Source organism: Heterodontus francisci, chromosome 36 (genome assembly GCF_036365525.1).
Source record: "Heterodontus francisci isolate sHetFra1 chromosome 36, sHetFra1.hap1, whole genome shotgun sequence".
Lineage (NCBI taxonomy): Eukaryota > Metazoa > Chordata > Chondrichthyes > Heterodontiformes > Heterodontidae > Heterodontus > Heterodontus francisci.
In genome coordinates, this window is record NC_090406.1 from 1,149,206 (window position 1) to 1,176,761 (window position 27,556).

At 55.4% G+C, this 27,556-nt stretch overlaps 1 protein-coding gene across 2 annotated transcripts in view; it reads left to right on the plus strand.

The window, feature by feature from the left end:
- The window catches only part of il12rb1 (interleukin 12 receptor subunit beta 1), a 145,508-nt gene that overhangs the window by 101,283 nt on the left and 16,669 nt on the right, over nt 1–27,556 (plus strand). For both annotated transcript variants that reach the window (XM_068015946.1, XM_068015947.1), the window contains exons 11-15: nt 6,456–6,602; nt 7,759–7,908; nt 8,170–8,310; nt 10,372–10,468; nt 17,108–17,192. In XM_068015946.1, coding sequence (XP_067872047.1) covers nt 6,456–6,602; nt 7,759–7,908; nt 8,170–8,310; nt 10,372–10,468; nt 17,108–17,192 — 620 coding nt within the window. The remainder of the gene's footprint in view (nt 1–6,455; nt 6,603–7,758; nt 7,909–8,169; nt 8,311–10,371; nt 10,469–17,107; nt 17,193–27,556) is intronic.

Genomic DNA, 27,556 nt, shown 5'->3' on the forward strand with positions numbered 1-27,556 from the left:
CAATAGGTTTCACAAACTGGGCAGCCACACACCCTCCACTCCACCATTGGAATATAGCTTTCAGCTCTTGGTATATTTCTTTCATTCATGGGACATGGGCAGCATTTGTTGCATATCCTTAATTTCCATTGAGAAGATTGTGGTGAGCCACCTGCTTTGAACCACTGCAGTCCGTGTGATGTAGGTACAACCACAGAGCTGTTCAGGGCCGGGATTTTCCGACCCTCTCCCGCACCCCAAGGTGGGATCGGAGGCTGGAGGGCACAGAGAATTGCGATGGGTGGCGGGGGGGGTGGGGTGACTGGGAAGGCCAGTCACCTCTTTGTTGCCCAATGATCTTTTGATGTTGAGAAGATGTTTCCTCTAGTGGGGGGATGTTGAACTAGGGGACATAGTTACAGAATAAGGGGGCACACATTTAAAACTGAGGGTGGTGAATCTCTGGAATTCTCTACCTCAGAGAGTTGTGGAGGCTAGATCACTGAAAGTATTTAAACAGGAGGTAGATAGATTTTTGAAATCTCGGGGAGTCGAGGGTTAGGCAGAGCAGGCCCGAAAGAGTTGAGGCCTAGGACAGATCAGCCATGATCTTAATGAATGGCAGGGCAGGCTTGAGGGGCTGAATAGTCTAGTCCTGCTCCTATTTTTTATGTTCTTATGTTCTCGGGGCAGGATAGGCAGACAATGCCTTTCCTGCCCAGAGGCAAATTGAAGCCCTTAAGTGGCCTATTAAGGGCCTCTTCCTGCAGCTGCTGGGATCTTACCTGTGGCAAGGGGGCTTCCATTGGGTGGGGAGGATACCTTGTAACACAGGCGCCCTCCCTGTGGGCTTCGGGGGTGGTAGTCCCTTCCTTCATGGGCAATTTGTGTCCCACGAAGGACCCACCGGCACCAACTTTACCCACGCCCTAGCACCCCCCCTCCCACTGGACTGAATGACCACCCTCCCACGTTGAGGCCTTCCAGACTGGCCCAGCAACCCTCCTCACCTACTTTTGTTCCAGGGTTCCACTGCTGGGCCTGGGTCTGAGGCCACTGCTCCCAATACTGCTGAGCTGCTGGCCCTCTGATTGGCTGGCAACTCTTGAGGGCGTGATCCCACTCTTTAAAGGGACAGAGATCCCACCTCCTGAAACTTTTTGACTGGAGGATGGCTCTGGGGGTAGGGGGGAAAAGAAGGCAGAGTTGGAGTTCCCCTTGCAGTTTTGGCCCAGTACTGGGAGCCACGCCTCCTGCACAAAATCCAGCCCAGGGAGGGAGTTCCAGGATTTTGACCCAGCGACAGTGAAGGAACGGTGATATAGTTCCAAGTCAGGATGGTGTGTGACTTGGACGGGAACTTGCAGGTGGTGGTGTTTCCATGCATCTGCTGCCATTGTCCTTCTAGGTGGTACAGGTCGCGGGTTTGGAAGGTGCTGTCTAAGGAGTCTTGGTGCGTTGCTGCAGTGCATCTTGTAGATGGTACACACTGCTGTCACTGTGCGTCGGTGGTGGAGGGAGTGAATGTTTAATGTAGTGAATGGGGTGTCAATCAATCGAGCTGTTTTGTCCTGGATAGGGATCTTATTGAGTGTTGTTGGAGCTGCACTCATCCAGGCAAGTGGAGAGTATTCCATCACACTCCTGACCTCTGCCTTGTAGATGGTGGACAGGCTTTGGGGAGTCAGGAGGTGAGTTACTCGCCGCAGGATTCCTAGCCTCTGACCTGCTCTTGTAGCCACGGTATTTATGTGGCTGGTCCAGTTATGCTTTTGGTCCAGTGACAATGTCGAGCGATCTTTACTCTATCTAACCCTGTTTTTTTTTTTGAAGGAAGCCTTTATTCCTCTGGCCCCCTTTTATATACATTTTACATAAATAATTTTATTAAAGAGATAAATAAAACAAAACTCAAATTAAAATAGCATTCTTGGCATCAATTATGCACTCCAGCCCCTGCGGTGCCGACCGGTCGTGGAAGGCCTCAAGTGTGCCGGCGGACACCGCATGCTCCTTCTCCAGGGGCACCTGGGCACAAACATAGCCTCGGAAAAAGGGCAGGCAATCAGGGAGGATGGACCCCCCGACGGCCCACAACCTGGACCTGTGAATTACCACCCTGGCCAGGCCCAGGAGCAGACAGACGAGGAGATCCTCCTCCCGTCCCACGCCCCTCCGCACTGGGTGCCCAAAGATCAGGAGCGTGGGACTGAAGTGCAGCCAAAACTTGAGGAGCAGCCCCTTCAAATACTCAGAGGGGTTGCAACCTCGCACACTCCATATATATGTGGAACATGGACTCATCCAGGCTGCAGAAAGTATTGACGGCCTGGGAGTCCGTGAACTTACTTAAAAGTCCATTGCACGGGTCTGCCCTGTACAACACCCTCCACCCCAGGTCCCCGATGTGAAGGGGGAGGACTCCCACGTACAGAGATCTCCACCGGGGTTTCCCCTCGCCATCAGATGGTAACATGGACCGCCACAGATGTCCGGGTGACAGACAAAGACGAGGAAGTGGAGAGTGTGCAGGAGCAGCCCGTACAGTGGAATGGCACGGAGGGCATTTCCGAGAGGTGGCTCAGGTTGTGCGGGACCATCTCCCTAGCAGGGTTTTGGGGTCTGGGTCCGATGTGCAATTCCGGCCGAGCGGGGGTCAGCTCAGCCGGGAGTGCTCCACACTTTATTGCAGCAACCCCTGCATGCAACGAGGAGGTCCCGGAGCTTCGCGATGGGGATGAGAGGAGACTCGGTGGGAGACATGATGGAGTCTACCGCCTCACTGGAAATGGATTCAAGATCATCCTCCATGCCCCACACTGAGTCCCCATCCTCTTCCGGGTCATCACCGCCAGCAGCCGACGCACCACCACACACTGTGAGGCAGATGTCCCAGCTGGTGCCACCTCTGTCACGATCCCACCCCCAGATTGATGGCGGAGGAGACCTCTCTGGATTCTTTGATGGAACTGGAGCCTGTGGGTGCTAGTGATTCAGGACCTCCCTCCACCTCCGTCCGCAGGCCCAGGGGAGATGGTAGTTCCCGACTCCGGAAAACCAGCCGGAGCCAGGACTGGAGGCGGAGAGAGGTCATCTCCTGCCCTGCCAGCCCCAGCAGATGGGGCAGCATTTTTAATCACAACTGGGTCAGGTACATCCTGGTCGGGACTGGACTTTAGCTGGGAGGGCCGAGCCTTCAGTGCTTCGCCCTCCCTCCACCCAAGGCACCCGACCCAGTGGCAGATGGAGAGGCTTCTCCAGGAGCATCCCCAGGCTACTCCAGCACAAGCAGGGCTCCACTCACTCCTTCAGGAGGGGTCACACATACAGGGATCTCCCCCTCCCCTCCATTTTGAGGGGGAGAGTGCTCCTGCCCAGGCCTTATGGCCTTGATGGTGGTGTTGGCAGGGGAAACCTGGGGATCTGAGCCAGGAGACAGCACCCCTGTGGAGGGGTGCTTTCTCCCCTTTTTCCCACTAGGGCGCGTAGGCTCAGAAACCTCCATGACGTCAGAGGCCTCCGCACCCTCCTTTTGCCCAGTTACCCTGGGCCTCAAGCCTGTCCCAGGGCATGGAGTCTTCCCGGGATTGGGCCTTAGACTGATCCCAGGCTCGGGCTGTGCCACGGTATCCAGGGGACGTGCCTCTTGGTGTTTGTTCTTTTTCCATGCTTTCCTTCCACTTGCTTGAGCCTCCCCCATCCTTACTAGAGACCATAAAAACCATCACCTCAGGAACCGCCCCTGCGGTGGCAGTTACGGGTGTAGGAGGAGTCTGGGGGGCGTGTAGTGGTGCCACCCTGGGCCACCGAGGTGGAGTTGATGGCCGGGAGGTTGGGGCAGTTCTTCCAAACATGCGCCACCCCCTTGTAGGTGTGGCACCGCGCCCGGTCCGAAATCCAGAAGACACGGTAAGCTGCCCCCTGGAAATCAAGAACCAAGTGACCCTCCATTATCTCCTCCCACACCAGCTGCATAAATAGCTGGTGGCTGAAGGAGTAGACATGTCAGAGGCTGCTTTCCCGAAGACCGAGTGGGACTGGGGTGATCCTTGACCTGCACCATCTGGGGGAGGTGAGGTGGGGGAGGAGGAGCTCACAGGGAATAAAAGGCAGAACATTTGATAAAATTATAGGCTGCACAGTGGACTGGAAGAAAAGTCTCACCCATGGTGAGCCCCCTACTCACAGCCTTCCCATACATCTTTGAGGCTGCGACAATGGCCGAGGGGCTGACAACCTCGGCCATTACCTTTACACAAGCCTCAACAGTCATAGTTGGGTGGGTGAAATTCTTCATTCCATACTTTGTTGTTAGGTATTTGAGTGGTGATGAGGACACAGAAGCGGCTGTAGTAGTTGCTGCAGCATAGGAAGGCCCGTCACCAGAGAGGACAGTGAAGTTATGGGGTGGAAGAGTCGCACCCACTGTTTTTGAACAAAATAGAGTTGAAAGGAAAATAAAATAATAAAAACAAATTGTCCCACAAGTACTTTGGTGGGGGTTATGGCAAGGGGAAGAGGGGATGAAGGAGAAGGCGGCCAGGAGGAATCGGGCTCTTTGCAGATGTTAGCTAAAGGCAGTCTCTCTGGTCTTTCCATTGGTGCGAGGGGGCGGAGCAGCGGATGTCTTCACCTGGGACATCTGTAAGCTGCCCAGGCACACGCCTCTTCCGATGTTGAGGGAAAGCAGAAAGTCTCTTCACCCAGGCAGCTCCAGCTTTCCGAGGCTGGGTAGTTGGAGTGGGGAGAGAGCTCCCTATTCAATGGTCTTAAACACAGGAGCTCCCTATTGAACAAAGCAGCCCCACCCAAGGTCTTCAGGTCTCTTCTTATCCGCCCCCACAACAATGAATGAATGAACTTCAAAAGCCAGACTCACAAGAGAGCTTTCAGTTCTTATGGCCTCCTGTTTACTTCTTTTGTAAACTGGATAGATGGAAAAACTTTCCTTTCAGTCTCAGTCTTCCTTTCACTGCCACAGTCAGCTGAACCTCATTGTCCACTCAGCACCTTCAATCAGGCAACAGAAAAACCCCATGCTGTGCCTGCTCTGGGAGTGTTTGATGGGACAATTGTTAAAAAGTGCTTCCATTATTTTTTTTTTGAGAACTTATGTTAAAATGAAAAGAGTCCATGGATGTTATTTTTACCAAGTTACCCCATGCTGTACCTGTCCTGGAATTGTTTTTTTTATTCATTCATGGGATCCCTAATTGCCCTTGAGAAGGTGGTGGTGAACTGCCTTCTTGAACCGCTGCAGTCCATGTGAGGTAGGTACACCCACAGTGCTGTTAGGAAGGGAGTTCCAGGATTTTGACCCAGTGACAGTGAAGGAACGGCGATATAGTTCCAAGTCAGGATGGTGTGTGACTTGGAGGGGAACTTGCGGGTGGTGGGGTTCCCATGCATCTGCTGTTCTTGTCGTTCCAGGTGGTAGAGGTCGCGGGTTTGGAAGGTGCTGTCAAAGGAGCCTTGGTGCGTTGCTGCAGTGCATCTTGTAGATGGTACACACTGCTGCCACTGTGCGTCAGTGGTGGAGGGAGTGAATGTTTGTAGATGGGATGCCAATCAAGTGGGCTGCTTTGTCCTGGATGGTGTCGAGCTTCTTGAGTGTTGTTGGAGCTGCACCCATCCAGGCAAGTGGAGAGTAATCAATGACACTCCTGACTTGTGTCTTCTAGATGGTGGACAGGCTTTGGGGAGTCAGGAGGTGAGTTACTCACCACAGGATTCCTAACCTCTGACTTGCTCTCGTAGCCACAGTGTTTATATGGCTGGTCAATGGTAACCCCCAGGATGTTGAATGCCCAGGTGAGATGCTTAAATTCTCTCTTGTTGGAGATGGTCATTGCCTGGCACTTGTGTGGTGCGAATGTTACTTGCCACTTATCAGCCCAAGCCTGGATATTGTCCAAGTCTTGCTGCATTTCTACACGGACTGCTTCAGTATCTGAGGAGTCACGAATGGTGCTGAACATTGTGCAATCATCAGCGAACATCCCCACTTCTGACCTTATGATTGAAGGAAGGTCATTGATGAAGCAGCTGAAGAAGGTTGGGCCCAGGACACTAACCTGAGGAACTCCTGCAGTGATGTCCTGGAGCTCAGATGATTGACCAATCACTGTTGGAGATCAGTGTAAAGGGAGCTATATGCTTATGTTTATTTGTTTATGTTTAAATAATGTTTATGTTTATTTTGTTCATTTGTTAATAAATGTTCTTGGGCCATCACACCAAGTCTCCAGCAGGCTATTCGGCCCAACTGATCCATGCTGGTGTTTATGTTCCACAAGAGCCTCCTCCCATTGTAAATCATCCCACCTTATCAGCATATCCTTCTAGTCCTTTCTCCCTCTTGTGTTTAATTAGCTTCCCCTTAAATGTTAACTCCTTTGACATTGTTGTGAATGATTTTTTCTGCCATATTCTGGTGTTGTTGTGAAGTACATCTAACATTGAGTTGTTATTTGCAGGAATGGTCCACAAGGTGTTTGAGAGACTGGAGCCACTGAAGCTTTACCGGATCACGGTTCACACTAACAGTTCTAAGGCGATCAATGGCTGTCGCAGTGAGACTGGCTACACCATTGGGTCTGGCACTGCCTGCACTCAGGAACAGCGTAAGTTGCAAACGGTGTGATCAGCCCAGAGTCTTACTAATGATGAAGTCTATCGTATCCAAGGTTAATTGGGTAATGGTGGCAAGTAATCAGGGGCCGTTTCTCTTACCTTGCATTGTGAAGAGTTTCCTGGGGAAGAGCCAGGTCAGGATTCTGGCTCTGTGTAACTGCTGGCAGTGCAGGATATCAAAGTGTTGACAGGGAGCTGAAGCCCCACCAAATACTGGGTGAAGGATTGAATGGGGAGGGGGGCAAAGGAGGCCAGTGTTAACATAACTGGTACACTCAAAAACCCTTCAGCCAAAGATATATTACTTACTGTGGTTTGCTGCAATGGATAACATGTCTACTACGCATCAGAAGATTGTAGGTCTGACTGCTATCTGGCTTGCAGATTTTCCTGGCATGGACTCAATGGGCTGAATGGGCTCCGATGCTGTAAATGTCACTATGACCTGGAGCTAGGGATTTGTAAATTGGATGCAGCTGTGGAAACATTGCTCCTGGACAAGTGTGGGTCGTGGGTCATGAGATTGACAGTCAAGAGGTGTGGACCCTTGGACGCCCCTCTTGGGATTGAGGTTTTTTTTACTCAGGGTTGTGTCAGATTTTCTGATTCCAAAAGAATCATTTTCTGGCTGAGCCAGAAACTGCTTCCAGTTTCGGCACAGAAACTATTCTAAGCTGATGTCTGGGGCTTTTTATCCATTAATGTTTGAGGGTCTAATTGGATATCTGTTTCAAAGAGCTACCACAGTTGTAATGGGCAGAATTAGATTAGAGATACAGCACTGAAACAGGCCCTTCGGCCCACCGAGTCTGTGCCGAACATCAACCACCCATTTATACTAATCCTACACTAATCCCATATTCCCACCAAACATCCCCACCTGTCCCTATATTTCCCTACCACTATACTAGTGACAATTTATAATGGCCAATTTACCTATCAACCTGCAAGTCTTTTGGCTTGTGGGAGGAAACCGGAGCACCCGGAGAAAACCCACGCAGACACAGGGAGAACTTGCAAACTCCACACAGGCAGTACCCGGAATCGAACCCGGGTCCCTGGAGCTGTGAGGCTGCGGTGCTAACCACTGCACCACTGTGCCGCCCTCCTGCTGCACTCTGATTGGATGATGCTTTTTATTTTTAGCACCAACCTGTGGACCCGACAAGGTTAAAGTGACCAACATCAGAAAAACCTCGGTACTGCTGGAGTGGAAGGCCATGTCACTGGGACCGTGTCAGGGCAGTTTACAGAAATACCTCATCATCTACAGGGACCTCTGGAATCACACACACAGTAAGTGAAAAGCAGCTGCAAAGTAGTGCAGCCTGAGCACTGGAGCCACAGTCCTAGAGTGCAGCCCTACAGCCCCAAAGCCCAGAGCCGGGAGGGGGGGGGGCGAGGGGCGTGTGCCGGTGGGTGGGGGGGCGCGAGGGGTGTGTACCGGTGGGTGGGGGGGCGCGAGGGGTGTGTGCCGGTGGGTGGGGGGGCGCGCGAGGGGCGTGTGCCGATTCTGCTCCTTCTCATTGACCATGTCTGATTCTGCTTTGTGATCAGCTGCTGCTGTTAACTCCTCGACTCTAAGTTTCACTCTGTTGAATCTAAATGCCTCGACCCTGTATACGGTGGAGATTTGTGGTGTCACTAGTGCTGGACAAGGAACCGAGACTCTCCGAAACTTCCAAACCAAGGATTATGGTAATGTCTGGTACCTGAGATTAACCCTTTCTGATTACACAACCAGGGACTACTTACATAAATTATTGTACTTTACACCTTCTCTGTGCAAACCATTGGGATCTCTTCTACACCATCATGTACTGGTGTGTACACACACGCTCTTGTGCATTGCTGAAGTTTGAAGGACCAATTTTAGGTGTAATCTTCCTTGCTCAGTGTCTCCAGGGATGTGCCAGCTGCCAAGATGGGAGCATTGGAACACAAAGAGGCCATTCAGCCCCTCAAGTCTGTTCCACCATTAGGAAAATAGAAATTAGAGACAGAAAAAGACCAAGGTAGTCACATGGTACGATAATGGAGTTATTGACCAATCACAGTGATCTGGAGGTTCCTGCCAAGCACATGGCATTCACCACAAGTCCGGTCTCAAATTACTCATATGCTGCATCTAAAAAGAGTTATTTTCTGAAAAACCCCTCTCCTGGATCCCACCTGGCTCCTCCCCCCAGGTCCCTTCTCAATCAGGGTAATCTCTCTGATAAATACCTTTCAATCACACACCAGTTTCCGCTGGTCAGTCAGCACCAACTACAGGATCCAACAAACATCAATAATCCACTTACAGTAAAATGACAACCGACCCCATTACCCCATTAACCTGTCATCCAAACTGCCCCTCGCCCCATTTCCCCTTCACCTCATTAATCACTCACTCCATTCCCCCCTCACCCTGCTCTCCACATCCTGCTGACCTCTGTCAAATTGTGTTCCACAATGTCAGCTAGTGCCCTGCCCGCATTCCACCTTCCCACCTCCACCCCATAACCCTTCCATCTGGCCCCGTCCCCAGTTGCCCCTCTCTAGAATTAGCTGTGGGATGTTCCAAGCTGGGTGAATTTCCAGTGATTGGTCTGATTAAAATAAAAGCAAAATACTGCAGATGTTGGAAATCTGAAATAAAAACAGAAAATGCTGGCACATCTGTGGAGAGAGAAGCAGAGTTAACGTTTCAGGTCAGTGACCTTCATCAGAACTGGCAAAGGTTAGAAAGTTAATAAGTTTTAAGTAAGTGAAGCTGGGGTGGGGGGGGGGGAAAGAGAACAAAAGACAAGGTGCTGATTGGGCAGAGGACTGGAGAGATTAACTGGCAAGGAGGTTATGGGGCAAAGGGAGTGTGTTCATGGTGTGGAGAAAGACAGGGCATTGGTGCAGAGAGAGTGTTAATAACAGAATAATGAACAGCCCTAGCCAAAAGCACAAACATGAAAAACCAAGGTTAAGGCAGGCACCTGGTAAAGGAAATGATTAAAAAATAATAAAATGGGCCAGTCATGCTGTGAAATTATTGATCTCAATATTCAGTCTTGAAGGCTAATCGGAAATAACTGCAGCAGGCCAAGGGCAGAAATGTGAGCATGAGAGCAGGGGGATGTGTTGAAATGGCAAGTAAACGGAAGCCCGGGGTCATGCTTTCGGACTGAGCGGAGGTGTTCCGCAAAGCAGTCACCCAGTCTGTGTTTGGTCTCCCTGCTGTAGAGGAGACCACATTGTGAGCAACGAATACTGTATATTAAATTGAAAATAGTACAAGCAAATCGCTGCTTCACCTGAAAGGAATGTTTGGGGCCTGGGATAGTGAGGAGAGGAGGTAAAAGGACAGGTATTACACCTTCTGCAATTGCATGGGAAAGGGATGAGGTGTCGGGAGTGATGAAGTGGACCAGGGTGTTGCGGAGAGAAAGATCCCTTCAGAATGCTGCGGGAGGGGAAGATGTGTTTGGTAGTGGCATCATGCTGGAAATGGCGGAGGATGATCCTTTGGATGTGGAGGCTGATGGGGTGGAAAGTGAGGCCAAGGGGAAGCCTGTCACGGTTCTGGGAGAGGGGGGGGGGGAAGGGGTGAGGGTAGAGGTGCGGGAATTGAGTTGGACACGGTTGAAGGCCCAGTGAGGTCAGACTCGCCCAGAGACACCACACCGTGTACAGAACAAAAATTAGCGAGGGCACAATCGGGAGCTAAAAGACAGAATATTTCTGAGTAATGCAAATCCATTAACAAAACCTTTTGGTAAATTACAGATCAGAACGAACTCACAGCAATCGTTGTTGGAACATCTATCTCCGTTATGCTGGCTGTTTTCATCATTGCATCTTTTTGTTATTTCAGTGTCAAAAGGTACGTCAGCCAACGGCCTTCTCATTCCAGAAACGCCTACACCAACTCAACATTCCCCCCCCCTCCAGAAACGCCTACACCAACTCAACATTCCCCCCCCTCCAGAAACGCCTACACCAACTCAACATTCCCCCCCCCCTCCAGAAACGCCTACACCAACTCAACATTCCCCCCCCACTCCAGAAACGCCTACACCAACTCAACATTCCCCCCCCCTCCAGAAACGCCTACACCAACTCAACATTCCCCCCCCTCCAGAAACGCCTACACCAACTCAACATTCCCCCCCCCCTCCAGAAACGCCTACACCAACTCAACATTCCCCCCCCCCTCCAGAAACGCCTACACCAACTCAACATTCCCCCCCCCTCCAGAAACGCCTACACCAACTCAACATTCCCCCCCCCCTCCAGAAACGCCTACACCAACTCAACATTCCCCCCCCCTCCAGAAACGCCTACACCAACTCAACATTCCCCCCCCCCCTCCAGAAACGCCTACACCAACTCAACATTCCCCCCCCCCTCCAGAAACGCCTACACCAACTCAACATTCCCCCCCCCTCCAGAAACGCCTACACAAACTCAACATTCCCCCCCCCCTCCAGAAACGCCTACACCAACTCAACATTCCCCCCCCCTCCAGAAACGCCTACACCAACTCAACATTCCCCCCCCTCCAGAAACACAAACACCAACTCAACATTCCCCCCCCTCCAGAAACGCCTACACCAACTCAACATTCCCCCCCACTCCAGAAACGCCTACACCAACTCAACATTCCCCCCCCTCCAGAAACAGAAACACCAACTCAACATTCCCCCCCCCTCCAAAAACACAAACACCAACTCAACATTCCCCCCCCCTCCAGAAACGCCTACACCAACTCAACATTCCCCCCCTCCAGAAACGCCTACACCAACTCAACATTCCCCCCCCTCCAGAAACGCCTACACCAACTCAACATTCCCCCCCCTCCAGAAACACAAACACCAACTCAACATCCCCCCCCCCCAGAAACGCCTACACCAACTCAACATTCCCCCCCCCCTCCAGAAACACCTACACCAACTCAACATTCCCCCCCCCTCCAGAAACGCCTACACCAACTCAACATTCCCCCCCCTCCAGAAACGCCTACACCAACTCAACATTCCCCCCCCCCTCCAGAAACGCCTACACCAACTCAACATTCCCCCCCCCTCCAGAAACGCCTACACCAACTCAACATTCCCCCCCCCTCCAGAAACGCCTACACCAACTCAACATTCCCCCCCCCTCCAGAAACACAAACACCAACTCAACATTCCCCCCCCCTCCAGAAACGCCTACACCAACTCAACATTCCCCCCCCCTCCAGAAACACAAACACCAACTCAACATTCCCCCCCCCCTCCAGAAACGCCTACACCAACTCAACATTCCCCCCCCCTCCAGAAACGCCTACACCAACTCAACATTCCCCCCCCCTCCAGAAACACAAACACCAACTCAACATTCCCCCCCCTCCAGAAACGCCTACACCAACTCAACATTCCCCCCCCCTCCAGAAACACAAACACCAACTCAACATCCCCCCCCCCCAGAAACGCCTACACCAACTCAACATTCCCCCCCCCTCCAGAAACACCTACACCAACTCAACATTCCCCCCCCCTCCAGAAACGCCTACACCAACTCAACATTCCCCCCCCCTCCAGAAACGCCTACACCAACTCAACATTCCCCCCCCCTCCAGAAACGCCTACACCAACTCAACATTCCCCCCCCCTCCAGAAACGCCTACACCAACTCAACATTCCCCCCCCCTCCAGAAACGCCTACACCAACTCAACATTTCCCCCCCTCCAGAAACACAAACACCAACTCAACATTCCCCCCCCTCCAGAAACGCCTACACCAACTCAACATTCCCCCCCACTCCAGAAACGCCTACACCAACTCAACATTCCCCCCCCTCCAGAAACACAAACACCAACTCAACATTCCCCCCCCTCCAGAAACGCCTACACCAACTCAACATTCCCCCCCCCTCCAAAAACACAAACACCAACTCAACATTCCCCCCCCCTCCAGAAACGCCTACACCAACTCAACATTCCCCCCCTTCAGAAACGCCTACACCAACTCAACATTCCCCCCCCTCCAGAAACGCCTACACCAACTCAACATTTCCCCCCCCCTCCAGAAACACAAACACCAACTCAACATCCCCCCCCCCCAGAATCGCCTACACCAACTCAACATTCCCCCCCCCTCCAGAAACACCTACACCAACTCAACATTCCCCCCCACTCCCGAAACGCCTACACCAACTCAACATTCCCCCCCCTCCAGAAACGCCTACACCAACTCAACATTCCCCCCCCCTCCAGAAACACAAACACCAACTCAACATTCCCCCCCCTCCAGAAACACAAACACCAACTCAACATTCCCCCCCACTCCAGAAACGCCTACACCAACTCAACATTCCCCCCCCCCTCCAGAAACACCTACACCAACTCAACATTCCCCCCCCCCCCTCCAGAAACGCCTACACCAACTCCACATTCCCCCCCCCTCCAGAAACGCCTACACCAACTCAACATTCCCCCCCTCCAGAAACGCCTACACCAACTCAACATTCCCCCCCCCCTCCAGAAACGCCCACACCAACTCAACATTCCCCCCCTCCAGAAACGCCTACACCAACTCAACATCCCCCTCCTCCAGAAACGCCTACACCAACTCAACATTCCCCCCCCCTCCAGAAACGCCCACACCAACTCAACATTCCCCCCCCCTCCAGAAACGCCTACACCAACTCAACATTCCCCCCCCCTCCAGAAACGCCTACACCAACTCAACATTCCCCCCCCCTCCAGAAACGCCTACACCAACTCAACATTCCCCCCCCCTCCAGAAACGCCTACACCAACTCAACATTCCCCCCCCCTCCAGAAACGCCTACACCAACTCAACATTTCCCCCCCTCCAGAAACACAAACACCAACTCAACATTCCCCCCCCTCCAGAAACGCCTACACCAACTCAACATTCCCCCCCACTCCAGAAACGCCTACACCAACTCAACATTCCCCCCCCTCCAGAAACACAAACACCAACTCAACATTCCCCCCCCTCCAGAAACGCCTACACCAACTCAACATTCCCCCCCCCTCCAAAAACACAAACACCAACTCAACATTCCCCCCCCCTCCAGAAACGCCTACACCAACTCAACATTCCCCCCCCCTCCAGAAACGCCTACACCAACTCAACATTCCCCCCCCTCCCCAGAAACGACTACACCAACTCAAAATTCCACCCCCCTCCAGAAACGCCTACACCAGCTTAACGTTCCCCCACCCCGCCCAGAAACGCCTACACCAACTCAACATTCCACCCACCTCCAGAAACGCCTACACCAACTCAACGTTCCCCCCCCCGCCCAGAAACGACTACACCAACTCAACATTCCCCCCCCCCCAGAAACGACTACACCAACTCAACATTCCACCCACCTCCAGAAACGCCTACACCAACTCAACGTTCCCCCCCCCCGCCCAGAAACGACTACACCAACTCAACATTCCCCCCCCTCCAGAAACGCCTACACCAACTCAACATTCCCCCCCCCTCCAGAAACGCCTACACCAACTCAACATTCCCCCCCCCCTCCAGAAACGCCTACACCAACTCAACATTCCCCCCCCGCCCAGAAACGCCTACACCAACTCAACATTCCCCCCCTCCAGAAACGATTACACCAACTCAACATTCCCCCCCCGCCCAGAAACGCCTACACCAACTCAACATTCCCCCCCTCCAGAAACGATTACACCAACTCAACATTCCCCCCCCCTCCAGAAACACAAACACCAACTCAACATTCCCCCCCCCCCGCCCAGAAACGCCTACACCAACTCAACATTCCCCCCCCGCCCAGAAACGCCTACACCAACTCAACATTCCCCCCCCTCCAGAAACACAAACACCAACTCAACATTCCCCCCCCCCCCACTAGAAACGCCTACACCAACTCAACATTCCCCCCCTCCAGAAACGATTACACCAACTCAACATTCCCCCCCCCGCCCAGAAACGCCTACACCAACTCAACATTCCCCCCCTCCGCCCAGAAACGCCTACACCAACTCAACATTCCCCCCCTCCAGAAACGATTACACCAACTCAACATTCCCCCCCTCCAGAAACGATTACACCAACTCAACATTCCCCCCCTCCAGAAACGATTACACCAACTCAACATTCCCCCCCCCTCCAGAAACACAAACACCAACTCAACATTCCCCCCCCCCCGCCCAGAAACGCCTACACCAACTCAACATTCCCCCCCCGCCCAGAAACACAAACACCAACTCAACATTCCCCCCCCCCCCACTAGAAACGCCTACACCAACTCAACATTCCCCCCCTCCAGAAACGATTACACCAACTCAACATTCCCCCCCCCGCCCAGAAACGCCTACACCAACTCAACATTCCCCCCCTCCGCCCAGAAACGCCTACACCAACTCAACATTCCCCCCCTCCAGAAACGATTACACCAACTCAACATTCCCCCCCTCCAGAAACGATTACACCAACTCAACATTCCCCCCCTCCAGAAACGATTACACCAACTCAACATTCCCCCCCTCCAGAAACGATTACACCAACTCAACATTCCCCCCCTCCAGAAACGATTACACCAACTCAACATTCCCCCCCCTCCAGAAACGCCTACACCAACTCAACATTCCCCCCCCCGCCCAGAAACGCCTACACCAACTCAACATTCCCCCCCTCCAGAAACGATTACACCAACTCAACATTCCCCCCCAGCCAGAAACACCTACACCAGCTCAACATTCCCCACCCCCCCCAGAAACACAAACACCAACTCAACATTTCCCCCCCCCCCGAAACACAAACACCAACTCAACATTCCCCCCCCCCCCAGAAACACAAACACCAGCTCAACATTCCCCCCCCCGCCCAGAAACGCCTACACCAACTCAACATTCCCCCCCTCCAGAAACGATTACACCAACTCAACATTCCCCCCCTCCAGAAACGATTACACCAACTCAACATTCCCCCCCCCGCCCAGAAACGCCTACACCAACTCAACATTCCCCCCCTCCAGAAACGATTACACCAACTCAACATTCCCCCCCTCCAGAAACACAAACACCAGCTCAACATTCCCCCCCCCGCCCAGAAACGCCTACACCAACTCAACATTCCCCCCCCCCGCCCAGAAACGCCTACACCAACTCAACATTCCCCCCCCGCCCAGAAACGCCTACACCAACTCAACATTCCCCCCCTCCAGAAACGATTACACCAACTCAACATTCCCCCCCCGCCCAGAAACGCCTACACCAACTCAACATTCCCCCCCTCCAGAAACGATTACACCAACTCAACATTCCCCCCCCTCCAGAAACACAAACACCAACTCAACATTCCCCCCCCCCGCCCAGAAACGCCTACACCAACTCAACATTCCCCCCCCGCCCAGAAACGCCTACACCAACTCAACATTCCCCCCCTCCAGAAACACAAACACCAACTCAACATTCCCCCCCCCCCCACTAGAAACGCCTACACCAACTCAACATTCCCCCCCTCCAGAAACGATTACACCAACTCAACATTCCCCCCCCGCCCAGAAACGCCTACACCAACTCAACATTCCCCCCCTCCGCCCAGAAACGCCTACACCAACTCAACATTCCCCCCCTCCGCCCAGAAACGCCTACACCAACTCAACATTCCCCCCCTCCAGAAACGATTACACCAACTCAACATTCCCCCCCTCCAGAAACGATTACACCAACTCAACATTCCCCCCCTCCAGAAACGATTACACCAACTCAACATTCCCCCCCTCCAGAAACGATTACACCAACTCAACATTCCCCCCCCTCCAGAAACGCCTACACCAACTCAACATTCCCCCCCCTCCAGAAACGCCTACACCAACTCAACATTCCCCCCCCCGCCCAGAAACGCCTACACCAACTCAACATTCCCCCCCTCCAGAAACGATTACACCAACTCAACATTCCCCCCCAGCCAGAAACACCTACACCAGCTCAACATTCCCCCCCCCCCAGAAACACAAACACCAGCTCAACATTTTCCCCCCCCCCCGAAACACAAACACCAACTCAACATTCCCCCCCTCCAGAAACGATTACACCAACTCAACATTCCCCCCCTCCAGAAACGATTACACCAACTCAACATTCCCCCCCCCGCCCAGAACCGCCTACACCAACTCAACATTCCCCCCCTCCAGAAACGATTACACCAACTCAACATTCCCCCCCTCCAGAAACACAAACACCAGCTCAACATTCCCCCCCCCCGCCCAGAAACGCCTACACCAACTCAACATTCCCCCCCCCGCCCAGAAACGCCTACACCAACTCAACATTCCCCCCCTCCAGAAACGATTACACCAACTCAACATTCCCCCCCCTCCAGAAACGATTACACCAACTCAACATTCCCCCCCTCCAGAAACGATTACACCAACTCAACATTCCCCCCCCTCCAGAAACACAAACACCAACTCAACATTCCCCACCCCCCCAGAAACAGGGACCTAAACTTATGATTCTTATTTCTATTTATTTTCTAGATCAAAACAGATTATCTGTCCAACAATCCCAGATCCTGTCAACAGCGTTGCTGTCAGGTCTATGCACAGTTCCGTTCACCCCAGTGTAAGTTTCATCCGGAGTTATCGTGAGAACGATTTTCAAATGTCTCCATGTAGAGGAGAAGTTTCTGGGCACTAGGCAGATGAGCACTGACATAGGATTAGTATCTCGGTATCATGTTATTCCGTTACACCTCAACTGGGCAGGGCCCGCAAGCTATAGAGAGGCCAGAGTAAATTCAGCCAGGGTACTCTGTAGATCAGCCAGGGTACTCTGTAAATCAGCCAGGGTACTCTGTAAATCAGCCAGGGTACTCTGTAAATCAGCCAGGGTACTCTGTAAATCAGCCAGGGTACTCTGTAAATCAGCCAGGGTACTCTGTAAATCAGCCAGGGTACTCTGTAGATCAGCCAGGGTACTCTGTAAATCAGCCAGGGTACTCTGTAGATCAGCCAGGGTACTCTGTAGATCAGCCAGGGTACTCTGTAAATCAGCCAGGGTACTCTGTAAATCAGCCAGGGTACTCTGTAAATCAGCCCGTTATTTATTTATTTATTTCGGCAGTTAATTATTTTTCTTTTTTTTCCTGTCCTGGGAGTGTTTGGGAACAGTGTCGAGGGATCTTTATTCTGTGTCTAAACCCATTTTTTTCTCTAACCCTGATTTTTTTTGTCGAGGGGGCCTTTATTCCTCAGGCCCTCTTTATATACATATTTTTTAAAATAACTATTAAAAAAACAGATAAATAAGCCAAAAACTCAAATTAAAATGCCATTCTCGGCATTGACGATGCACTCCAGTCCCTGCGGTGCCCACCGATCGCAGAAGGCCTCAAGCGTACCGGCGGACACTGCATGCTCCCTCTCCAGGGACACCCAGGCGCGAACGTAACCGTGGCAGAGGGGCAGGCAATCAGGGAGGACGGACCCCCCGACGGCCAGCAGCCTGGACCTTGAATTTGCCACCTTGGCTAGGCCCAGGAGCAAACCGTTGAGGAGATCCTCCTCCCGGCCCACGCCCCTCCTCTTCGGGTGCCCAAAGATCAGGAGCGTGGGACTGAAGTGCAGCCAGAATTTGAGGAGCAGCCCCTTCAAATACTCAGAGGGGCTGCAACCTCGCACACTCCGTATAAATGTGAAACACGGACTCGTCCAGGTCGCAGAAAGTACAGGAGGCCTGAGAGTCCGTGAACCTCCACCCCAGGTCCCCGATGTAAAGGGGGAACACTCCCACGTAGAGAGGCCTCCATCGGGGTTTCCCCTCCCCGCCAGATGGCAACGCGGACCGCCAGGGCGTGTCCGGCTGGCTGACGAGGGCGAGGAAGTGGAGAGTGTGTAGGAGCAGCCCGTACAGGAAAACCCTCCGCGCCAATTGGAATGGCACGGAGGGCATTTCCGAGAGGCGGGTCGGGTTGTGCGCGACCAGCTCACGAGGAGGGTTTCAGGGCCTGGGTCCGATGAGCAGTTCCGGCCGAGCGGGGGTCAGCTCGGCCGGGAGCGCTCCGCTCTCCTGAGCCCCCTCGCCACCTGCAGTGAGGGGCATCCCGAGGGCTTCAGCTACTCCTCCACCCACCGGTCCTTCCCTGGAGTCGGCCGCCCGGACAGCCGAGGTGCTCTCCTCCGCCGGCAGGGGAGCGGCCTGACTGGAGACAACCATGTTCCACATTCGGAATAGATCCCGGTAAAAGACAGGCAACTCCCTCAGAGAGGCGCGGCTAACGGACTCCACCGGGAGCTGCGTGTCTTCTTGAAGGCAGTGATACTGGTGGAAAAAATACGTCGCCAGCGCACACCATCTGGGAGGATGCTCGACGTACAGGTATCTCTGCAGGGTCCGAAGGTGGAGAGTCGCAGCCTGGGTGCGGACGCACACCAGCGACTGGCCGCCCTCCTCGACTGGGAGACTCAGGACCGCGGCAGAGACCCAGGGTTTCCTCTTGCCCCAGAAGAAGTTTCTTCTGGATCTTGGTGGCAAATGCAGGGGGCGGGGCCAAAGTGACCAACCGGCACCACAGCATGGAGGCCACCAGTTGGTTTATGACCAGCGCTCGGCCCCTGTAGGAAAGCACTCGGAGCAGTCCTGTCCAGCGCCCCAGCTGAACGGTGACTTTCGCCTCCAACTCCTGCTAGTTTGCCGGCCAGGCTTCCTCAGCGGGGCTAAGGTGGACTCCCAGATAGAGGAGGTGCGTGGTGCTCAACGCAAAAGGTGTCATCTCCTCCGGCAGGGAGTCCACCCGCCACTGACCCACCAGGAGTCCGGAACATTGCTCCCAATTGATCCTCGCGGAGGACGCGGCAGAAAAGGTCTGCTGGCAGTCGCACATCCTCCACAAGTCAACGGCATCTGTGACCGCGAGGAGCACGTCGTCAGCGTAAGCCGAGAGGACGACCCGCATGGCCGGCTCGCGCAGAGCCAATCCCATCAACCTCCTGCGAAGCAGGCAAAGGAAGGGCTCCACGCAGATGGTATACAAATGGCCGGACATGGGGCATCCTTGACGCATTCCTCTCCCAAAGCGAAGGGGCGCCATCAAGGACCCGTTAACCTTAACTAGACACTCTGCGGCTACGTATCCAAGTCGGACCTGGGCCACGAAACGCGGCCCGAGTCCGAAAGCGTGGCGGGTCCCGAAAAGGTATTCGTGATCCACCCTGTCGAATGCCTTCTCCTGATCGAGGGAGAGAAACGCGACCGACTGACCAGTCCCCTGGGAAAGATGGATCAGGTCCCGGACCAGGTGGATGTTGTCCTGGATAGACCGGCCCGGGACCGTGTAGGACTGGTCGGGGTGGATCATGTGGGCCAGCACGGAGCCCAGGTGGGTTGACATAGCCCGGGCAAAGATCTTATAATCCGTGCTGAGGAGGGAGACCGGACGCCAGTTTTTAAGCAGGCGGAGATCGCCCCTCTTCAGCAGCAGGACGATGACCGCCTAACGCCATGAGAGGGGCATCTCCCCGGTTGCCAGGCTTTCCCCCGGGACCCAAACATAATCGTCCCCCAGGACATCCCAGAAAGCCCTGAGGAACTCCACGGTCAACCCGTCCAGCCCCGGGAATTTACCCCTCGAGAGCTGGTGGATCCAAAGAAAACAACGCACTGTAATAAGTACTGATCAGGAGGCCCATTCCCTCCGGATCCGTGATGGAGGATCCGTCGTCGGCCAGCAGCTCAACGAGCTGCTTACGGACCCCCGCCATTTTTCCAGCGAGTAGAAGAAGGGTGAGGCGCGATCCAAATCTTCCAGGATCTGGATCCGCGACCTCACGTACGCGCCTCGGGACCCTATGAGCTGCAGGTCCCTCAGCGCGCCCTTCTTCTCTTTGTACGCCTGCCACAGGGCCGGGTCCGCGACGGCATGACCGAGGCGGGACTCCAAGTCGAGCACCTCCCTCTCTCGGCGCCCGATCTCCGACTCCCGCCTCTTGGTCGACCCCTTCGCGTACTCCTGACAGAAGACGCGGATGTGAGTCTTGCCCACATCCCACCATAGCCTCAAGGAGGGGAAGCCCCCCTGCTTCCTTCTCCAGTCGGCCCAGAATCGACAGAACGAGTCCCGAAATCGCACGTCCTCCAGCAGCCGGTTGTTAAAGTGCCAGTACGCGGACCCCGCCCGTGTGCAGAGGGGAATGAGCTCCGCCCACACCAGGTGGTGGTCCGAGCACGGCACCAACCACATGGAGGCCGCCAAGACACGGGAGACGTACGCCTGCGAAATGTAGATGCGGTCGATTCGCGACCCCCCTCCTCCAGACCTCCACGTGAAGGCGCTGGAGTCGGGATGGAGATTCCGCCAGACTTCCACCAAGTTAAGGGAGCTGATCAGTCCCCTCAACTTCTCCACCGATGCTTGGCCGCGCTGGGGACCGGAGCTGTCCCCCACCTCGAGGGGACAGTTAAAATCTCCCCCTCCGAGGATGATGCACTCGCCGCTATCGATGGAGCTCAAGAGAGCGGACACTTCTTCAAAGAAGCGCGCTTGCAACGCGCCGGGCCTGGGCGCGTATACGTTCACAAAGTGGAGCGGCACGCTACCCAGGCGAACGGCGAGGTGGAGCAAGCGGCCCGGCACTAGCTCCTTGACCCCCAAGATCTCCTGCTGAAAAGTCGGGGCCAACAAGATAGCCACCCCACTAGAAATAGGGGTGAGGTGACTCATGTAGACCCCACCCTGCCACTCCAGGAGCCAGGTGGCTTCGTCACCCGGAACAGTGTGGGTTTCCTGCAGAAAGCTCACCGCGTATCTCCCTTCCCTAAGGACTGAGAGATTGTGAAATCTGCGGTGAGCCCCTCTGCTGCCGTTGATGTTGTGGCTGGCTATGGTTATCTTCATGTCAAAGGTACTTAAAACCCGTCACCAACACCTCACTGTGAGGAGGGAGTGGAAGTGCACCTGGCCCTCCACTCCCCCAGCAACCCATTGAGGAACACATTAAAACGGCGCCTCTCAACCAGTTTCACGTCCGCGCGCTTGCCCGCTATCTTAAGGGCGGCACGGACGGACTGGATGATCAGCGCCAGATTCGACCAACGGTCGAGGGCTAGCTGGACTTTATTGCGGCAAGCCGCGAGGAAATCCCGGAGTTCCGCCGTGGGGATGAGAGGAGATTCGGTGGGAGGCACGAGGGACTCCACCACCTCACTGGCGATGGAATCAAGGTCATCCTCCGTGCCCCACACCGAATCCCCATCCTCCTCCGGGTCATCACCGCCAGCGGCCGACACATCTACCACATACTGTGGGGCGGACGTCCCGGCCGCGCCAGCTGGTCCCGCCTCCGTCACGATCCCACCCCCAGGATCGATGGCGGAGGAGTCCTCTCTGGGTTCTATTGTGAAACTGGAGCCTGTAGGCACCAGCGGTTCAGGACCCCCCTCCACCTCCGTCCCCAGGCCAATGACTGGTCCAGGGGAGACAGAAGTTCCGGACTCCGGGAAACCAGCCGGAGCCGAGACTGGAGGCGGCGAGAGGAGGCTATCTCCCGCTCCGCCAGCACCCACAGGCCCAGCAGATGGGGCAGCATTCTCAGTTATAACTGGGTCGGGTGTCTCCTGGTTGGTGGTGGACTCCGGCTGGGAGGCCCGACCCTCTGGGGCCTCGCCCTCCCCTTCATTCAGGGCACCCGACCCAGTAGCAGTGGCGGAATGGACGGTTTCCCCAGGCTCCCCCACCACAAGCAGGGCCCCACTTACTCCTTCAGGAGGGGCCTCATGTACCGGGGCCTTCCCCTCCCCTCCATCCTGAGGAATAGGGAGCTCCTGCCCGGACTCTGTAGCCTTGGTGGTGGCGGTAGGGGGAACCTGAGGACCCGAAACAGGAGACAGCTCCCCTCCAACAGATGGGCCCTGCACCTCAGGGCCCTGTGTTATTTCTGTGGAGGGGTGCCTTCTCCTCTTTTTCGCACAAGGGCGTGGAGACTCAGAGACCTGCATGTCATCAGAGGCCTCCGCCTCCGCACCCTTTTTTTCCTTTTTAGTCACCCTTGGCCTGAGCCCAGCCCTGGGACAGGTGGATTCCATGGGAATGGGCTTTGGGCTGAGCTCAGGCTCGGGTTGTGTCAAAGTGTCCAGGGGACGCGCCTCATGATGTTTCCTTTTTCCCCGCGTCTTCCTTCCACTCGGACGGACGCTCCCCTCCCCGCCGGAGGCTGTGAAAACCACAGCCCCCGGAACCGACTGAGCGGTGTCTGTTGGATGTGTGGGGGGAGTGGGAGGAGGTGCTATGGAACCACTCTGGGCCGCCGAGGTGGAGCTGGTGGCCGGGAGGTTGGGGCAATTCTTATGAACATGCCCCACCCCCTTGCAGACGTGGCACCGCGCTCCATCCGAGGTCCAGAAGACGCGGTAGGCCGTCCCCTGAAACTCTATACTGAAGTGGCCCTCCAAGACCTCCTCCCACGCCAGCTGCATGAATAGCTGGCGGCGGAAGGAGTAGACATGTCGGAGGCTGTGCTCCCGAAGACCGAGCGGGACTGGGGTGATCCCTGACCTCACCTCCCCCAGATGGTGTCGGTGGGGGAGGAGGAGCTCATCAGGAATGAAGGGTGGGACGTTCGACAAGGTTACCCGATGTGCAGTGGCCCCCAGAGGGTCCACTGGCAGGAAAATCCCACCCACTGTGAGCCCCGTACTTAGGGCGAGGGACACAGCCCGCTCGGTCTTCAGGAAGAACACAGCCTTCCCATACATCTTTGAGACTGCAACAATGGCCGAGGGGCCGACAACCACGGCCATTGCCTTAACACAAGCCTCAATAGTCATATTAGGATGGGTGTAACTCTTCACCCCATGCTTTGATGTTAAGATTTTAAATGGTGACGGGGCCACAGGAGCAGCTGTCGCAGCTGCTGCAGCATAGGAGGGCCCCGCCACCGGAGAGGACTGAGAAGTCATGGGGTGGAAGAGTTACAGGCACTTTGCTGAGAGAAAAAAAAAGAAAAGAGCAAATACAATAAATCAAAAATGTAACACTTAAAGGATGTAGCACAGGGGAAGAGGCTGAGGGAGAGGAAGGCCAAGAGGAATCAGTCTTTGTTAGTATTGCACAAGTCTTGTAGCTGGTCTTCCAGTTGGGAGGGTGGGGTGATGTCTTCACCTGGGTCAGCTGTAAGCTGCCCAGGCACACGCCTCCTTCGATATTCAGATAATAAGTCTCTTCACCTGGGCAGCTCCAGCTGTCCCAGGCTCGGTAGTTGGGGTGGGGAGGGAGCTCCCTATCCAAAAATGTTAAACACAGGAGCTCCCTATTGAACAATACAGCCCCACCCAAGGTCTTCAGGTCTCTTCTTTCCCCACCCCCAACAATCAATGAAAAAGACTTTCAGTACCAAGCAAACTCACAAAAAGAGCTTCCAGTTCTTCCAGTTCTCTGCCTTCCTTCCTTTGTTGAAATTTGGAAAAAACTTTTGTTTCAGTTTGAGTCTCTCCCTCTTGCAGCAGTCACACAGCCTGCAGCCTCCAACCTGTGCACACAGCCACAGTCAGCTGCACCTCGTTGATGCACTCAGGCTCCCAAATCAGAGAGCAGCCAATCCCAGTGCTGTACCTGTCCTGGGAGTGTTTGATGGGGGACAGTGTGGAGGGAGCTTTACTCTGTATCTAACCCCGTTTTTTTTTTATGTCGAGGGGGCCTTTATTCCTCAGGCCCCCTTTATATACACACTTATATTTTTAAAATAACTTTATTAAAACCAGATAAATAAACAAAAAAACTCAAATTAAAATGCCATTCTCGGCGTCGACGATGCACTTCAGTCCCTGCGGTGCCCACCGGTCGCGGAAGGCCTCAAGCGTACCGGCGGACACCGCATGCTCCTTTTCCAGGGACACCCGGGCGCGAACGTAACCGCGGAAGAGGGGTAGGCAATCGGGGAGGACGGAACCCCCGACGGCCCGCAACCTGGACCTGCGAATTGCCACCTTGGCCAGGCCCAGGAGCAGACCGACGAGGAGATCCTCCTCCCGGCCCAAGCCCCTCCGCACCGGGTGCCCAAAGATCAGGAGCGTGGGACTGAAGTGCAGCCAGAATTTGAGGAGCAGCCCCTTCAGATACTCAAAGAGGGGCTGCAACCTCGCACACTCTGTGTAAATGTGGAACACGGACTCGCCCAGGCCGCAGTAAGTACAGGTGGCCTGGGAGTCCGTGAACCTACTTAAAAGCCTATTGCACGGGACTGCTCTGTGCAGCACCCTCCACCCCAGGTCCCCGATGTAAAGGGGGAAGACTCCCGCGTAGAGAGACCTCCATCGGGGTTTCCCCTCGCCGCCAGATGGCAACGCGGACCACCAGGGCGTGTCCGGCCGGCTGACGAGGGCGAGGAAGTGGAGAGTGTGCAGGAGCAGCCCGTACAGGAAACCCCTCCGCGCCGATTGGAATGGCACGGAGGGCATTTCCGAGAGGCGGCTCGGGTTGTGCGGGACCGGCTCCCGAGGAGGGTTTCGGGGCCTGGGTCCGATGAGCAGTTCCGGCCGAGCGGGTGTCAGCTCGGCCGGGATCGCTCCGCACTCCCGAGCCCCCTCGCCACCCGCAGTGAGGGGTGTCCCAGGGGTTTCCGCTACTCCTCCGCCCGCCGGACCGTCCCCGGAGTCGGCCGCCCGGACAGCCGAGGCGCTCTCCTCCGCCGGCGGGGGAGCGCCCTGACTGGAGGCGATCATGTTCCAGACTCGGAAAAGATCCCGGTAAAAGACAGGCAACTCCCTCAGAGAGGCGCGGCTAACGGACTCCACCGGGAGCTGCGTGTTGTCTTGAAGGCAGTGACACTGGCGGAAAAAATACGTCGCCAGCGCACACCATCTGGGAGGACGCTCGACGTACAGGTATCTCTGCAGGGTCCGAAGGCGGAGAGTCGCAGCCTGGGTGCGGACGCACACCAGCGACTGACCGCCCTCCTCGATCGGGAGACTCAGGACCGCGGCAGAGACCCAGTGTTTCCTCTTGCCCCAGAAGAAATCGACGAGTTTCTTCTGGATCTTGGTGGCAAATACAGGGGGCGGGGCCAAAGTGACCAACCGGTACCACAGCATGGAGGCCACCAGTTGGTTTATGACCAGCGCTCGGCCCCTGTAGGAAAGCACTCGGAGCAGTCCTGTCCAGCGCCCCAGCTGAACGGTGACTTTCGCCTCCAACTCCTGCCAGTTTGCCGGCCAGGCTTCCTCAGCGGGGCTAAGGTGGACTCCCAGATAGAGGAGGTGCGTGGTGCTCCATGCAAAAGGTGTCATCTCCTCCGGCAGGGAGTCCACCCGTCACTGACCAACCAGGAGTCCGGAACATTTCTCCCAATTGATCCTCGCGGAGGACGCGGCAGAAAAGGTCTGCTGGCTGTCGCGCATCCTCCGCAAGTCAACGGGATCTGTGATTGCGAGGAGCACGTCGTCGGCGTAAGCCGAGAGGACGACCCACATGGCCGGCTCGCGCAGAGCCAATCCCGTCAACCTCCTGCGAAGCAGGCACAGGAAGGGCTCCACGCAGATGGTATACAATTGGCCGGACATGGGGCACCCCTGACGCACTCCTCTCCCAAATCGAAGGGGCGCCGTCAAGGACCCGTTAACTTTGACTAGACACTCTGCGGCGGCGTATAAAAGTCGGACCCGGGCCACGAAATGCGGCCAGAGTCCGAAAGCGCGCAGAGTCCCGAAAAGGTAATCGTGGTCCACCCTGTCGAACGCCTTCTCCTGATCGAGGGAGAGAAAGGCGACCGACTGACCAGTCCTCTGGGAAAGATGGATCAGGTCCCGGACCAGGTGGATGTTGTCCTGGATGGACCGGCCCGGGACTGTGTAGGACTGGTCGGGGTGGATCATGTGGGCCAGCACGGAGCCCAGGCGGGTAGACATAGCCCGGGCAAAGATCTTATAATCCGTGCTGAGGAGGGAGACCGGACGCCAGTTTTTAAGCAGGCGGAGATCGCCCCTCTTCGGCAGCAGGACGATGACCGCCCTGCGCCACGAGAGGGGCATCTCCCCGGTCGCCAGGCTTTCCCCCAGGACCCGCGCGTAATCGTCCCCCAGGACGTCCCAGAACGCCCTGAGGAACTCCACGGTCAACCCATCCAGCCCTGGGGATTTGCCCCTCGAGAGCTGGTGGAGGGCGCCAGTCAGCTCCGCCAACGTGAGCGGAGCCTCCAATCCTTCGGCGCCCTCCGGGCTGACCTGCGGCAGGTCCTCCCACAAAACTCTGCGCGCATCCTCGCTGGACGGATCCGGAGAGAACAACGCACTGTAATACGTCCGGACCAGGAGGCCCATTCCCTCCGGATCCGTGATGGAGGATCCGTCGTCGGCCAGCAGCTCGACGAGCTGCTTACGGACCCCCCGCCATTTTTCCAGCGAGTAGAAGAAGGGTGAGGCGCGGTCCAAATCTTCCAGGATCTGGATCCGCGACCTCACGTACGCGCCTCGGGACCCTATGAGCTGCAGGTTCCTCAGCGCGCCCTTCTTCTCTTTGTACGCCTGCCACAGGGCCGGGTCCGCGACGGCATGACCGAGGCGGGATTCCAAGTCGAGCACCTCCCTCTCAAGGCGCCCGATCTCGGCTTCCCGCCTCTTGGTCGACCCCTTCGCGTACTCCTGACAGAAGACGCGGATGTGAGTCTTGCCCACATCCCACCATAGCCTCAAGGAGGGGAAGCCCCCCTGCTTCCTTCTCCAGTCGGCCCAGAATCGACAGAACGAGTCCCGAAATCGCACGTCCTCCAGCAGCCGGTTGTTAAAGTGCCAGTACGCGGACCCCGCCCGCGTGCGGAGCGGAGTGAACTCCGCCCACACCAGGCGGTGGTCCGAGCACGGCACCAGCCGCATGGAGTCCGCCGAGACGCGGGAGACGTACGCCTGCGAAATGTAGAGGCGGTCGATTCGCGACCCCCCTCCTCCAGACCTCCACGTGAAGGCGCTGGAGTCGGGATGGAGATTCCGCCAGACGTCCACCA